Source organism: Montipora capricornis, chromosome 11, assembly GCF_036669925.1.
Source record: "Montipora capricornis isolate CH-2021 chromosome 11, ASM3666992v2, whole genome shotgun sequence".
Classification (NCBI taxonomy): Eukaryota; Metazoa; Cnidaria; class Anthozoa; order Scleractinia; family Acroporidae; genus Montipora; species Montipora capricornis.
Window position 1 is genome coordinate 14,878,375 of NC_090893.1, and position 14,089 is coordinate 14,892,463.

General features: G+C 37.6%; 1 protein-coding gene across 1 annotated transcript in view; it reads right to left on the reverse strand.

The window, feature by feature from the left end:
• Positions 1-14,089, reverse strand: part of LOC138024944 (uncharacterized) — a 69,326-nt gene that overhangs the window by 42,223 nt on the left and 13,014 nt on the right. The window contains exons 5-8 of the mRNA XM_068872142.1: positions 6,305-6,598; positions 4,011-4,322; positions 2,275-2,586; positions 553-864 (exon numbers count right to left, since the gene is read on the reverse strand). Of these exons, the coding sequence (XP_068728243.1) occupies positions 553-864; positions 2,275-2,586; positions 4,011-4,322; positions 6,305-6,598 (1,230 nt within the window). The remainder of the gene's footprint in view (positions 1-552; positions 865-2,274; positions 2,587-4,010; positions 4,323-6,304; positions 6,599-14,089) is intronic.

Genomic DNA, 14,089 nt, shown 5'->3' on the forward strand with positions numbered 1-14,089 from the left:
TATCCTATTGTCAAAAATATCCTTACACCGTGAGTAAAATGTGCTTTGCACTTGGTGTGCAAACTCCGGAAAATTGTTTCAGGCCTAGCTTAAACGAAATCTAAGACTTGTTTCTTTACATGTAGTTTCCGATTTACTAAAATACAGTAGAAGATAAACCTTTAATTAAAACGAATTTTGAGCTGATTGTTTAAAGTATACAAATATACTTTGCGCCTCTCGCAAACCCAAAGGTTTCGAGAAAAAAAAACTTTGCAAAGCAAACACCACAAAATGAGCAACAGGTGGAAATACCGGTCGCTTAAAACAAATAACTGAACAATCTGAACTGACCGCAAAGTAGACAATACATTACAAAAGATTCACTCATCCAGGCAGAACAATAGTTATTACTAAAGTTACAACATCTTAGGGGACAGGATAAACATCCTGTACGTCAAAGCTGCTCTACAACTTGCCAGGTCAGTTCCTTTTTATCCCTACACTTACGAAAGGAAAATTTGAAGCCGCTCATCCCATTATGACGAATTCTGAACGTACATGTTTACATACCTTTTTGCAGTGTTTCCACTACATAACATGGTTCCATCAATGGTGACCTTCCAACCTTGGTATAGCCTGCTATTTTAATGCAGTAGTTGGTGAAAGGTTTCAGTCCGCCAATTGAAGCATTCGTTTGACTTGCAGTTGCATTCTTACTGAAGTATTCAGATTGACCTTTCTCATTGTAAAACACTGTGTAGCCAATAATAATGCCATTTTGGTCCTGTTGTGGTATTTCCTGCCAAACAACTCTAATCGTGTGAGCATCTACTGCTTTTGTTCCATGTCGCCCTTGCTTGATAACTGGATCAGAGCTCGGAGCTATTTATAAAACACAAACAAAAAAAGATGACCAAAATCAGCTTTTTACACGTACTTTTTCTTAAACTATTTTGCACTTCACATCTTTATGAAACCTGCTTTTCCTTTAAATATTTCACAAATTTCATGCAGATTTATGAAACGACGTTAACTCCAAAGGTGTTATTGTTATTGCCATTGCTAAATCAATCACACTCCCTGGAGAGAATTCCTGCAGAACTCTTGTGAAAATTTGGAAGTAAGAGGGACTGGTCTCCCAAACAAGGGGCATACTCATCAAAAGGAGGAATAAAATAAAGGCCTGAAGTTAACTGGTCACACACAAGGAAAGCTCAAGCATAAAGTAGCCAATAAAAAATAGAAGGGCTAATTCGTTGGTGGGGGAGGTCCAAAAGATGATTAGGCCATACCGCTTCAGAACCTTGGAAACATCACTGAAAAGGTCAAAATTGGAGGAAGAGGAACGAAATTCTTCATTTACGTTAAGTGACCTGCACAAAAGTATTAAATACAAGTTACTGGTTTATTATCACATAGATTGTGGAACAATGCAAATATCTGAAATCTTTTACCTCAGGGGTTGCATACTGCAATGTCAGAACTTCGAACAGTATTTGCCTTTTTCCCTTCCCAATCCACTGCCAGGAGTGTATAGCGAAAACTAGTATAGGCTAATGCACACTTCTTTGGCATGACCGATTGAGTTGAGTACTCAGAAGGAACCACCCAAGTGCAACATTATTTTACAATGATTGCCGATCTGAACAAATTGTTCTGTCTACACGTTACGACATTTACATGAAACCAGTATCAACAGTCTACACGGTCTACCAGGGCTTAAAAATTGGTGCTATCGTATTGTCAAAAATATCCTTTCACCGTGAGTAAAATGTGCTTTGCACTTGGTGTGCAAACGCCGGAAAATTGTTTCAGGCCTAGCTTAAACGAAATCTAAGACTTGTTTCTTTACATGTAGTTTCCGATTTACTAAAATACAGTAGAAGATAAAGCTTTAAATGAAGCGAATTTTGAGCTGATTGTTTAAAGTATCCAAATATATTTTGCACCTCTCGCAAACCCAAAGGTTTCGAAAAAAACAAAAAAAAAACTTTGCAAAGCAAACACCACAAAATGAGCAACGGGTGGAAATACCGGTCGCTTAAAAGGATTGACTGAACACAGTGAACTGACTGCAAACTTGACATTACATTACCAAAGATTCACTCATCCAGGCAGAACAATAATGATTAACAAAGTTACAACATTTTAGGGGACAGGATCAACATCCTGTATGTCAAAGCTGCTCTACAACTTGCCAGGTCAGTTCCTTTTCATCCCTAAACTTAAGAGAGGAAAATATGAAGCCGCTCATTCCATTATGACGAATTCTGAACGTACATGTTAACATACCTTTTTGCAGTGTTTCCACTTCATAACATGGTTCCATCAGTGGTGACCTTCCAACCTTGGTATAGCCTGCTATTTTAATGCAGTACTTGGTGAAAGGTTTCAGTCCGCCAATTGAAGCATTCGTTTGCCTTGCAGTTGCATTCTTACTGAAATATTCAGATTGACCTTTCTCATTGTAAAACACTGTGTAGCCAATAATAATGCCATTTTGGTCCTGTTGTGGTATTTCCTCCCAAACAACTCTAATCGTGTGAGCATCCACTGCTTTTGTTGCATGTTGCCCTTGCTTGATAACTGGATCAGAGCTCGGAGCTATTTATAAAACACAAACAAAAAAAAGGTGACCAAAAATCATCCTTTTACACGTAGTTTTTCTTAAACTATTTTGCAGTTCATCAATTATCCTATTTTGCACTTCCCATTTTTATAAAACCTGCTTTTCTTTTAAATATTTCACAAATTTTATGCACATTTATTAAACGTCGTTAACTCAAAGGGTGTTATTGCCATTGCTAAAACAATTACAGTCCCTGGAGAGACTTCCTGCAGAACTCTTATGAAAAATTGGAAGTAAGAGGGACTGGTCTCCCAAACAAGGTAGGAGACTCAACAACAGGAGGCAATAAAATAAAAGGCCTAAAGATAATTGGTTACACACAAGGAAAGCTCAAGCATACAGTAGCCAAGAAGAATAGAACGACTAATTCGTTGGGGGAGGTCCAAGAGATGATTAGGCCATAACGCTTCACTAGCTTGGTAAGATCACTGAAAGGATCAAGTTTGGAAGAAGAGGAACGAAAATTTGCATTTACGTTAAGTGAGCTGCACAAAAATATTAAATACAAGTCACTGGTTTATTATCACATAGAATGTGGAAAAATGCAATTGTCTGAGAAATTTCACCTAAGGAGTTGCTTACTGCAATGTCAGAACTTTGAACAGTATTTGTCTTTTTCAGGTTCCCAATCCACTGCCACGAGTGAATAGCAAAAACTAGTATAGGCTAATGCACACTTCTTTGGAATGACCGATTGAGTTGAATACTCAGAAGGAACCACCCAAGTGCAACATTATTTTACAATGATTACGGATCTGAACAAATTGTTCTGCATACACATTACGACTTTTACCTAAAACCAGTATCAACAGTCTACAAGGTCTACCAGGGCTTAAAAATTAGTGCTATCGTATTGTCAAAAATATCCTTTCACCGTGAGTAAAATGTGCTTTGCACTTGGTGTGAAAACTCCGGAAAATTGTTTCAGGCCTAGCTTAAACGAAATCTAAGACTTGTTTCTTTACATGTAGTTTCCGATTTACTAAAATACAGCAGAAGGTAAACCTTTAATTGAAACGAATTTTGAGCTGATTGTTTAAAGTATACAAATCTACTTTGCGCCTCTCGCAAACCCAAAGGTTTCGAGAAAAAAAAAACTTTGCAAAGCAAACACCACAAAATGAGCAACAGGTAGAAATACCGGTCGCTTAAAAGAAATGACTGAACACAGTGAACTGACTGCAAACTTGACATTACATTACCAAAGATTCACTTATCCAGGCAGAACAATAGTGATTAATAAAGTTACAATATCTTAGGGGACACGATAAACATCCTGTACGTCAAAGCTGCTCTACAACTTGCCAGGTCAGTTCCTTTTCATCCCTATACTAACGAAAGGAAAATATGAAGCTGCTCATTCCATTATGACGAATTCTGAATGTATATGTTTACATACCTTTTTGCAATGTTTCCACTTTATAAGATGGTTCTATCAATGGTGACCTTCCAACCTTGGTATAGCCTGCTATTTTAATGCAGTAGTTGGTGAAAGGTTTCAGTCCGCCAATTGAAGCATTCGTTTGACTTGCAGTTGCATTCTTACTGAAATATTCAGATTGACCTTTCTCATTGTAAAACACTGTGTAGCCAGTAATAATGCCATTTTGGTCCTGTTGTGGTATTTCCTCCCAAACAACTCTAATCGTGTGAGCATCCACTGCTTTTGTTCCATTTCGGCCTGGCTTGATAACTGGATCAGAGCTCGGAGCTATTTATAAAACACAAACAAAAAAAAGGTGACCAAAAATCATCTTTTTACACGTACTTTTTCTTAAACTTTTTTGCAGTTCATCAATTATCCTTTTTTGCACTTCACATCTTTATGAAACGTGCCTTTCGTTTAGATATTTCACAAATTTCATTCAAATTTTTTAAACGAGGTTAACTCCAAAGGTGTTATTGTTATTGCCATTGCTAAAACAATTACAGTCCCTGTAGAGACTTCCTGCAGAACTCTTGTGAAAAATCGGAAGTAAGAGGGACTGGTCTCCCAAAGAAGGGAGCAGACTCAACAACAGGAGGCAATAAAATGAAAGGCCTGAAGTTAATTGGTCCCACACAAGGGAAGCTCAAGCATACAGTAACCAATAAAAATAGAAGGGCTATTTCGTTGGGGGAGGTTGGGTTTTAAGTGGAGTTATAGGCTTCCCTACCTTGTCACCTTGAAAGAAAATTTCCCGGGAGGCCCACCCCCTGACCACGTAAATCACCTCTTGGAAGGCTGTGTTGCCAGCATGGTTGTCCTGGTGGTGTAGTGGTGATCACACCCGACTAGTAATTGGGGCACGTGGGTTCAAATCCCGCTCAGGGCAAATTTTCTTTCAAACATATATATATCTATACATATAGCTTGAATATCTGTAATGGTTGACCAAACGATAAACTCCCAACAGAAGGATCCAAAAGGATGCACGTTGTCTCCTCAGTTAGTATTTAAAGTTGCATATAAACTGGAGAGGAAGACAAAACTTCTCGAAGGTCCAGGAAATTTAATAAAAACGTTTCGGCCCTTCGGCCTTCTTCAGTTAAATTTTTTTTTAAATAAGTACAAGTTAAAGTTAATTGGTCCCACACAAACCTTATCCTTAGATTTTTAACTTAGATCTTTAACTGAAGAAGGCCGAAGGGCCGAAACGTTTTTATTAAATTTCCTGGACCTTCGAGAAGTTTTGTCTTCCTCTCCAGTTTATATGCAACTATATATATACATATATATATATATATGTTGAAAAATACGATGATGCCATGCCTCGTATAATATTAAATAACTTATGAAGACTTCTTAAGGCAAATTGATTATAATGGAACGTCAAACGTTTCGCCGGTTAGGGCTTCATCAGTGACTGATAAGTTATTTTACAAGACAGAATATATAACAAGTAAAGAACAATGGTCTTTGATCAGGTTCATTAAGCCTGCTAGTGTATGGTCAGGACACGTCCAATACAACCATTCATAACGGTTTCAGTGTTTTTCTTTCTGATTTCGAGCGCTTCAATGATCTTGCGTGTCTGATGTTGTGGAATGTTGTTATGTAGAATGTCCTAAGAGATGTCTTTAAGCATTGGCGTATTGGTATGACTAACAAGATGCTGATAAATAGTTTGTTTTTTCATCCGTACGTGTTCCTTGATTCTGGACCCAACAGTTCTACTCGTTTCTCCTGTGTAAACTAAATGACAGTGTGTACATTCAATTATGTACACGCAGTTCTTAGATAAGCATTTGTCAACTGAATTATTGTTGTTACCTTTTAGGAATGTACATTTTTGCTCCCACTGATTGAGCATAAGATTAATTTCAGTGGCGTTGACTTTTCAAAAAGAGAAAAACGTTTAGTAAAAGGTACTTCTCAACCTTTCCTGGTCTAGTTCTCTTTAATCTGAAAACCTGAAAAGTCCGGGGAACACCAGAAATTCTCCTTGATTATTAGCTTGCAGTACATGTACGGACATTCTACTAAGAACACTTTTGCCCATTTACAAAACTCTCAAAAATTGATGGATTCGATTGAATGCATCTAGCATACAGAAATATCTTCTACTCATCCACTCTTTGCTTTGTTATTGCCCTCATTCTTGGTGAACGCCAAACGTTCTATGGGTTTTTAATAAGTTGCTGCTTTAGACATTTGCGGCCAATGCTCTTTAATCTATCTTTGCTTTCATTTTTTCATGATCATACACTTACCAGATTCACCAGATTGCACTGTCAAGGGAAACGACCAAGGGCTGGCTCCTTTCCCATTGAATGCCTGTACTTGGATAGTATAGTTGGTGTATGGTGATACGTTACTGAGTGTAGCTAGTCTAGAGCTGTTTCTTACAGTAACGTTTTGAGATGTTGTTGATGCCCCAACATCCTCCCACCGCACATTGTACCCTGTAATTCCATCACCAACATAATCAGGTACATTCCATGCAATGTAAATGGATGTTGTCCAAATAGATGTTGCTATTGGAGGAGATGGTCTGCCTGGTATACCTAAATGAAATTCAATTTACTGACATTCATAAAATCATGAAAAAAGTAAGGCACCTACATGTGCACTATGTCAAAAGTATCCTTCACTTGTATCATCAATTTCTAAGACCCATTGCCTTCTGGTTGACAGTGCTACACAGTGTTCAAAAACATCACAAACCTGGCCATGTACCTGTTGCCGGTTAGTTTGAATTCAGGTCAATTTTGTTCGACCTAGGCTATAATGTTATCAACCTAGGTTGAAATTGCAACAGGTAAAGATAAATGAAAATCCAGCACTTATTAAAAAGTATGTGTATATTTGCAAATCAATTGGTCATGGAGGTAAGTGGATGAACTTACTGTAGCTTAAATTAATATTTCATGAGTTCTTTTATAAAATGCCAATGGTTGTTAAGTCTAGGCACTGATTTTAAACGGTTAGCATTAAGGTTGGGGTTAGGCATACTATGCTTGAAAAGACACAAAGAGCAACGAGCAAAGAGCAAAGGTGAAAGCCGGGAGAAAGGAAGAGCGACATTAGACGATCGATCGCAGAGCATGAAAGGCATGGATGAAATGGAAGCCCTTTGCAAGAAATTATCTTTCCCGTCTTCGAATAATCAGCTTAAGTGGCATGGATCTAAGAACGACCTGCTCAGGTTCTTAACCTCGCACTTAGAAGTACAACCTAGTCAATTTCGAGCTAATGATAACGGATCTTGTGCAGTTTTCAAGATTCAAAATACCTCTTGTAATTTCTACCACAAAGCGAGAACTTTACAAATTCAGGGAAAAGAAGAGGCAGACAAACTGAGAAATGATTTAATCGACCTAACTTCAATTCGTTCACATCCCGTTAGCGAAACACCGAACGCTCTTCAGGAAAATGAAGACAAGGGTGTTCAACTCAGAGAGGAGATTTCATCTGGCCTTATTTCACCTAGCGATGGTCCATCTACAACTTGTGGTAACAGAAGTGAAAGGGATGTTGTTAAATCTGCTGTACTATCCACTGAAGACGACCTAAGCAAGGGTGAAAATTTTATCGATAACGCATATATGGAAATCATTTTGGACTCCAACGAATCAAATTATTCAAATCCGGTCAAAGGTAGCAAAGCTCATTTCGATCATCAATTAGTGCAATTGTCGTTGTTGTTAAAAGGAGTCTTAAATGAAGTGAACGATTTGAAAGGTCTCATGCAGCGATACTGGCGGCAAACAATGAAATAAGAACTGAATTGACCACACTATGAAATGATGTAACTTCTCAGTTTCAGAACCAATCACAGACGCTACCGGAGCTTAATGATCTAAAAGATTCTCATGCTGCGCTACTGACTGATAGCAGTGAAATTGCTAATGAAGTTATTATTCTCCGAAATGACTTAACTTCGCACTTCCAGAACCAATCACAGACCTTGTCTGATACACAGGAGTGGACAACTGTCAGCAACTATAAAAGAACTGTAAATACTCAAAGTATAAAATCTATAGATTTTAGGCGTTAGAAGATTCTGTTGGTTAAATATCACCTGATCCATCTCCTGATCCATCACACGGCAAAATTTGCGACGAAATTTCGGCACAGCAAATCCTTCAACATCTATGAGTTGGGCTGACCAATTAGCAGAACATCAATTACAACACAACCAAAAGTTTACATCCAAGTCTACTGCTGGAATCTCTGAATGATCTACTCGTCTTCCTCTTGCTAAATCAACAGTTGCAGCCCACTATTCATCAAAGGAGGTATCTATAAGTGCAGAAAAATCGACGAAAGCCTGCCTAATTGGTGACTCGATAGTCAAGAACATTGAATCTAGGAAATTATCCCGTGACTTCAGGGGGAAAGGTTAAAGTTGAATGTTCGCGAGGAGCAAAGATTAAAGATATCCGCGATAAAGCAAATGAGCTTCTTGCTTCCGGCCAACTTAATGAGAATACGGCCTTAATAGATCACCGTGGAAAAACCGATTTAGCTGTTGAAAATGAAGACACGGCTGCCACAAAGTTACGCATGTTAATCACTGACCTGAAACCGAAGGCAAAGTCCCTGGATATATCGGCTGTGACGTTAAGAAATGATTCAGCTGCTGTTACCGCTCATAGAATAAACCGTTTTAACATACTCACCGAAACTATTTCCGAGCAAACCATTTCATTGATAACAAGAATGTAATGGCTCATCAACTCAATAGCTCGAATCTGCATCTCAACAGCGGAGGGAGTAAAGTCCTTGGGAGTACCCTTTGTAGATACCTGAGACGAGCTAATTTACCTCCCTCTGGTCAAGAATTGGCAACGGCAGGGGCGGGTTTTCGGCAGGATCACTTTAAAGCAAGCAAAGTGAAGTAAGAAGAATGACAAGCCATTAAATTAACAAACATGCCCAGATAAGGAAAAGAAAAGTGAAAAGTATCTCTTCACCGTGGATATCATCCGAACTGAGGCAGGAGATGAGAAAGCGTGACTTAAGAAAAAAAATAAAAAGCAAGCAGTCAAGCAGAATTCTCATCAACGTAAACGCTAGTATTAGGGAGGCCAGGAAAGACTTCTTTAATGAGTGCATTAAGAAGCATAGTGGTAATCTTAAAGAAACTTGGAAGGTAATATATAGTTCCCTGGGACTGGAACTGGGATTGTAAAGTGACAGTTATAAATGAACTCGTTTATGGGGGCAAAGATTTTACAGAAAAGCACGATATAGCTGAGCAAATGAATAACCACTTTTGTTCCCCCAGGTACTTAGGAACTGACTCAATCTTTTTTATTTTCTATTTTCTCCTTGTAAGTGAAGGGTACATTCACAGCCTGATCACTAAACTCAAACCCTCGGCAAGTTGCGGATTGGATAATATTTCTAGCAGACTTCTAAAGCTTTGTAGTCCGTACATCTCAAATTCTATATGTGATATTATAAATATAGTGTTGGAGACTGGAATATTTCCTGATGATTGGAAAAAGGCAAAAGTACATCCTATTTTTAAGTCCGATGAAAGAAATATTCCAAACAACTATACACCGATTTCTATTCTACCTGCCATATCAAAAATTATAGAAAGGGTCATGCATACTCAGCTGTTAGAGTATTTCCAAGCAGGAAATCTTTTGACAGACTCTCAATCTGGATTTAGACCAAATCATTCAACTTGTACAGCTTTGATAAGAACAGTAAACCTTAGGCTTACCAACTTAACTTAATGGTAGTGTCTTTATAGATTTAAAGAAAGCCTTCTTAACACTGTAGACCATAACATCTTACTTCGTAAACTGCCTTGTTACGGTGTCAATGGCAATGCTCTTCAGCTGCTTAAATTATATATGATTGATACAACACAAAGACCTTAGGTAAATGGAGTCTTACTTAAAGCACAATATGTATCATGTGGCATTCCCCAGGGTTCTATACTTGGGCCATTTTTGTTTATAATTTATGTAAACGATTTCCCAAAATGTCTACAATATACAACACCTGCAATGCTTGCTGATGATACGTATATAACTGTGGCTCATGTGGATATAGTCACAATTGAATGTTCCTTAAATAGTGATTTAATAGCTGCAGTACATGATTGGCTTAAGACAAACAAATTAAGTTGCAATACCTCCAAAACTAGTTATATGATTATTGGTTCGCGACAAAACTTGACAAAAGCTAAAGATGGATAGTAAGTAAGTAAGTAAGTAAGTAAGTAAACTTTATTTAAACACGGAAAATCATCAGTTAAGCTAAAAAAAAGTATAAAAAACGCTTTACAACTGTTTTACATGATTGCCGCGTGGGAATCCGATAGGTCAGATACTTGCTTGATTGTGCGTTTGAACTGCCCAATAGAGTAAGCATTTCTTAAGTATTGGGGCAAATTGTTCCACAAACAGGCCCCGCTATAACAGAAACTTCGTTTCAAATAATTAGTATTTGGCTCTTGTAGAGTAAGTTAACCTTCTAAGTTTATCAAGTTATATTCAGCATCTCGTTGACTGGAAAGGCGTTGAAGGTATTCCGGGGCAAGATCGTGAATTGTTTTATACATAATTAGTGCTTTCTGTTTTTTACTTTGAAAAAGACAGCTTCTCCCACTTAAGAGTATCGAGAAGGAGGTTGGAGTTCGTATTAAAGGGTAATTTAGTAATTACCCTAGCTGCGCGATTTTGTAATTTTTGCAGCTTATCAGTTGACTTGCCACTTAAGCAGTCCCAGACAGGACTGCAATAATCAAAATGAGATAATATTAAAGCGTTATAAATTTGAAGAGCAGTATTAGCTGAGATAAAGTGCCGTATTCGTTTTAAGGCTCCTATAGCTAAGGAAACTTTCCTGCATATTTCGTCTACATGATTTGACCAAGAAAGCCGATCATCAATGCTAAGACCGAGGGATTTAGTGCGATCTACTCTCTTGATCATTTCGTCATCAATTCGTATACTATATCAACCTCGTCACATTGAGTGTTTAATCTCTGCCTAGATCCAGTTATCATTAACTCGGTCTTAGCCACATTTAAACTCAACCTGTTGGCTGATAGGCCAATTGAACATAAACCTTCTACTAAGTTATTGGGGGTTCATATTGATGAAATGGTAACCTGGGATGATCAGATCAAACATATTTCATCTAAAGTCTCGAATGGCTTGCGAATGTTGTATTTAGCTAGAAAACTAACTGCCAATCAAGACACTCTTAAGAGACAATTTAGTATTCACTTATACAACATTACTTTGATTATTGTGATGTTGTATGGAGTGACTGCTCCAAAACACGTGCTGGCAAATTACAAAAGTTACAAAATAGAGCAGCACGGATTATTACCAGGGCTGGTTACTCCATTCCATCATCAGCAGTGCTAAGTTCTCTAGAGTCGTCTAATTTAGAAGACAGAGAGAAAAGGCGCTTGTTAATTACGATGTTTAAAGTACTCAATAATAATTGTCCGACGTATCTTCAGGAGCATTTTCATAGAACCTCTGAAGTTCACAACTATAACTTGGGGGGTTCGAACTATGACCTCCAATTACTGCTACCTAAAACGACTTTTCTTATTAACGTTCTTTCTCTGGGCTTGGAACCAACTGTCAAATCAAATACGTGAGATAAGGGATCTTGCAAGCAGCATAGCTTTAAACGTGCGATATCCTAGACACATTTTACATTGTAGCAGACAGACAACTTTTTTAAAAGACATGTTTCGGCATGCTTATGCCATCATCAGTTTAATGAGTTCTTAAGTGTGAACAGTTATAAAGTCTACGGGTAGATGAAAAAATTATTACAACATACAAAAGCGTAATACAAAAGCGGGTACTACTTACAGCGTGACACCAAACATCAAGGTGTAAACTAAAACGTGAGAATTTATAACTGTTCACACTTAGGAACTCATTAAACTGATGATGGCATAAGCATGCCGAAACATGTTTTTTAAAAAAGTTGTCTGTTTCCTACAGTATTTATCATACTTGCTACTATTGCGACATTTTACATTGCTAGGACACATTTTTACATGGCTTGTTTCGTGTTATTATATAGTTAATTATGATTGTTACTAATTATTACTATTGTTTAAATTTCCTTGACATTAAATAATTTTTAGCGGTAAGTTATACCTAGTTTATCAGTCGTTTTAACATTTAAATCTTGTAATTCTTGAAACTTTTAACATTTATATCTTGTAATTCTTACACGGCATGTCTGAAAACCAGCTTGCTCAGCCATTTACCGTGTTTTAAATAAAGTTGATTGATTGATTACCGGTAAGTGAAAACAAAACTTTCAAAAGCCAACAAAAAGGAATTTCAGAAGCCATTTTGCAGGGTCTTGTAAGTGTTTTTTCTTTTGAATGATCAAACAAAAGTTTGTTTTTCTTAAATTTTGCCGAGTCTGTTCGTTGAGATGTATGTAGTGATAAATCCAAACTTTGTGATTATTTTTCTCATCCACTTTTTCAAGTTGTTGAATATTTACCTGCTCTGTAATTGATGTACCTGTGACTTGTCCACTCATTTGTAACCTTTTGATTTCTTCTTTCTTTTCTCTGCGAGTTAATACGGCATTTTGGCAATGGTATTGTGAATGACTATGCTTTTTTTACAGGTTGCTTCTCCAAGATAATGACATCAGTCAGGTTGGGTGACAAGTTCTTTTCTTTCATTAAACCGCAAACTAAGGCTATCTTTCGTTTCGTTGTTCTATTTGCCGGTGCCGCCATCCTTTTTGCACATGTGATCATTCAGTCTGTCATCAAATTACTCACAAATTATTTCCCTTTGTCAGCTTAAAACTTTGACCAAAATCGCACCATCCAGACGTTCTAGTGTTCTAGATGTTCCCTAAGATATGAGAGAAAATAACCACGAATACTTTGAGTACTGATTTTCAACATGAAGAACCAGTCACACTGTATGCTCCTTAGGACAGTTACAGGTCATATCATGACTAGTAATGCTGCCTTCTTCCTGGTGCATTTTGCATAGCGACATAAATATTTAATCTTCGTATTTGTTGTCAATGTTGACAATTTGTCCTTCGGAATCAAAAGCCCACTTCTTGCAAGCAAATTTTGCTTTTGTCTTACTGGAGACTCAGAGAATTAATTGTTTTTCGCTCTTCTTCAGATGCATGTTTAGGTATTTAGCCACCATTTAACGTCTTCGTAAAGTTCCATCGGTGGCCATATAACTGTGGACTAGCTGAAAACTCTCACTTTGTGTCATTTACGCATGTGCAAAATGATAGTTACCATGAAGGCTTGGAAATAGCTCAAACTCATCGGTAGAAAAAATGTCCAGCAGATTTCAGTTGCTGATTTGATGGCTTAGCGGTTAACACAGATGACGTAATATCGGACGTCCGATGGTGCCAGAATTCAAAGCCTAGGAGTGGCATGGAATGCTGGAAACTCAAGGTAAGTGATACAGTCTGTAGGTAGTAATGAAAGAGATAGATACGACTAGAGAGGAAGAATGGAAGGGAAGGAGCAACGGGAAGTGAAAGAAAAACGGATGGAAAGGAAAAGATGGAGGAAGAATTTAATCAGTCTCTCATTTTTCACTATTTTCTCTTTTATCCCCTCTAAAAATCCATGTCCACTTTTTTTTTTGTTTACTACATGCCCCCAAGGAAGAACCCTTTTTTAGACAGAGCATAATAACCTAGGTTGAAACGAATTGACCTAGGTTATAACAAAGTGACCTAGGTTGAAACAAATTGACCTAAAGGTACAAATTAACCTGCAACACACCCACCAATCAAGTGAAAGACACACTGACGCTGAGCCCAGCTTCAATGGACCCCTCCAGGCCCCAGTTGTTCAAACGATGGATAGCGCTGTCTGCCGGATAAATCAATATCCAGTGGATAAATCATTGCAAAACCAATTAGCCATTATCAATAATACCATAATATTCTTCTTTTGTGCCTCCAAAACTTTGCATAAGCATTGTTTCCAGTTTCTTCCATGGTCCCAAGAGAAAATAATAACAATGAGGAGGGACAAACAAAAAAGTATT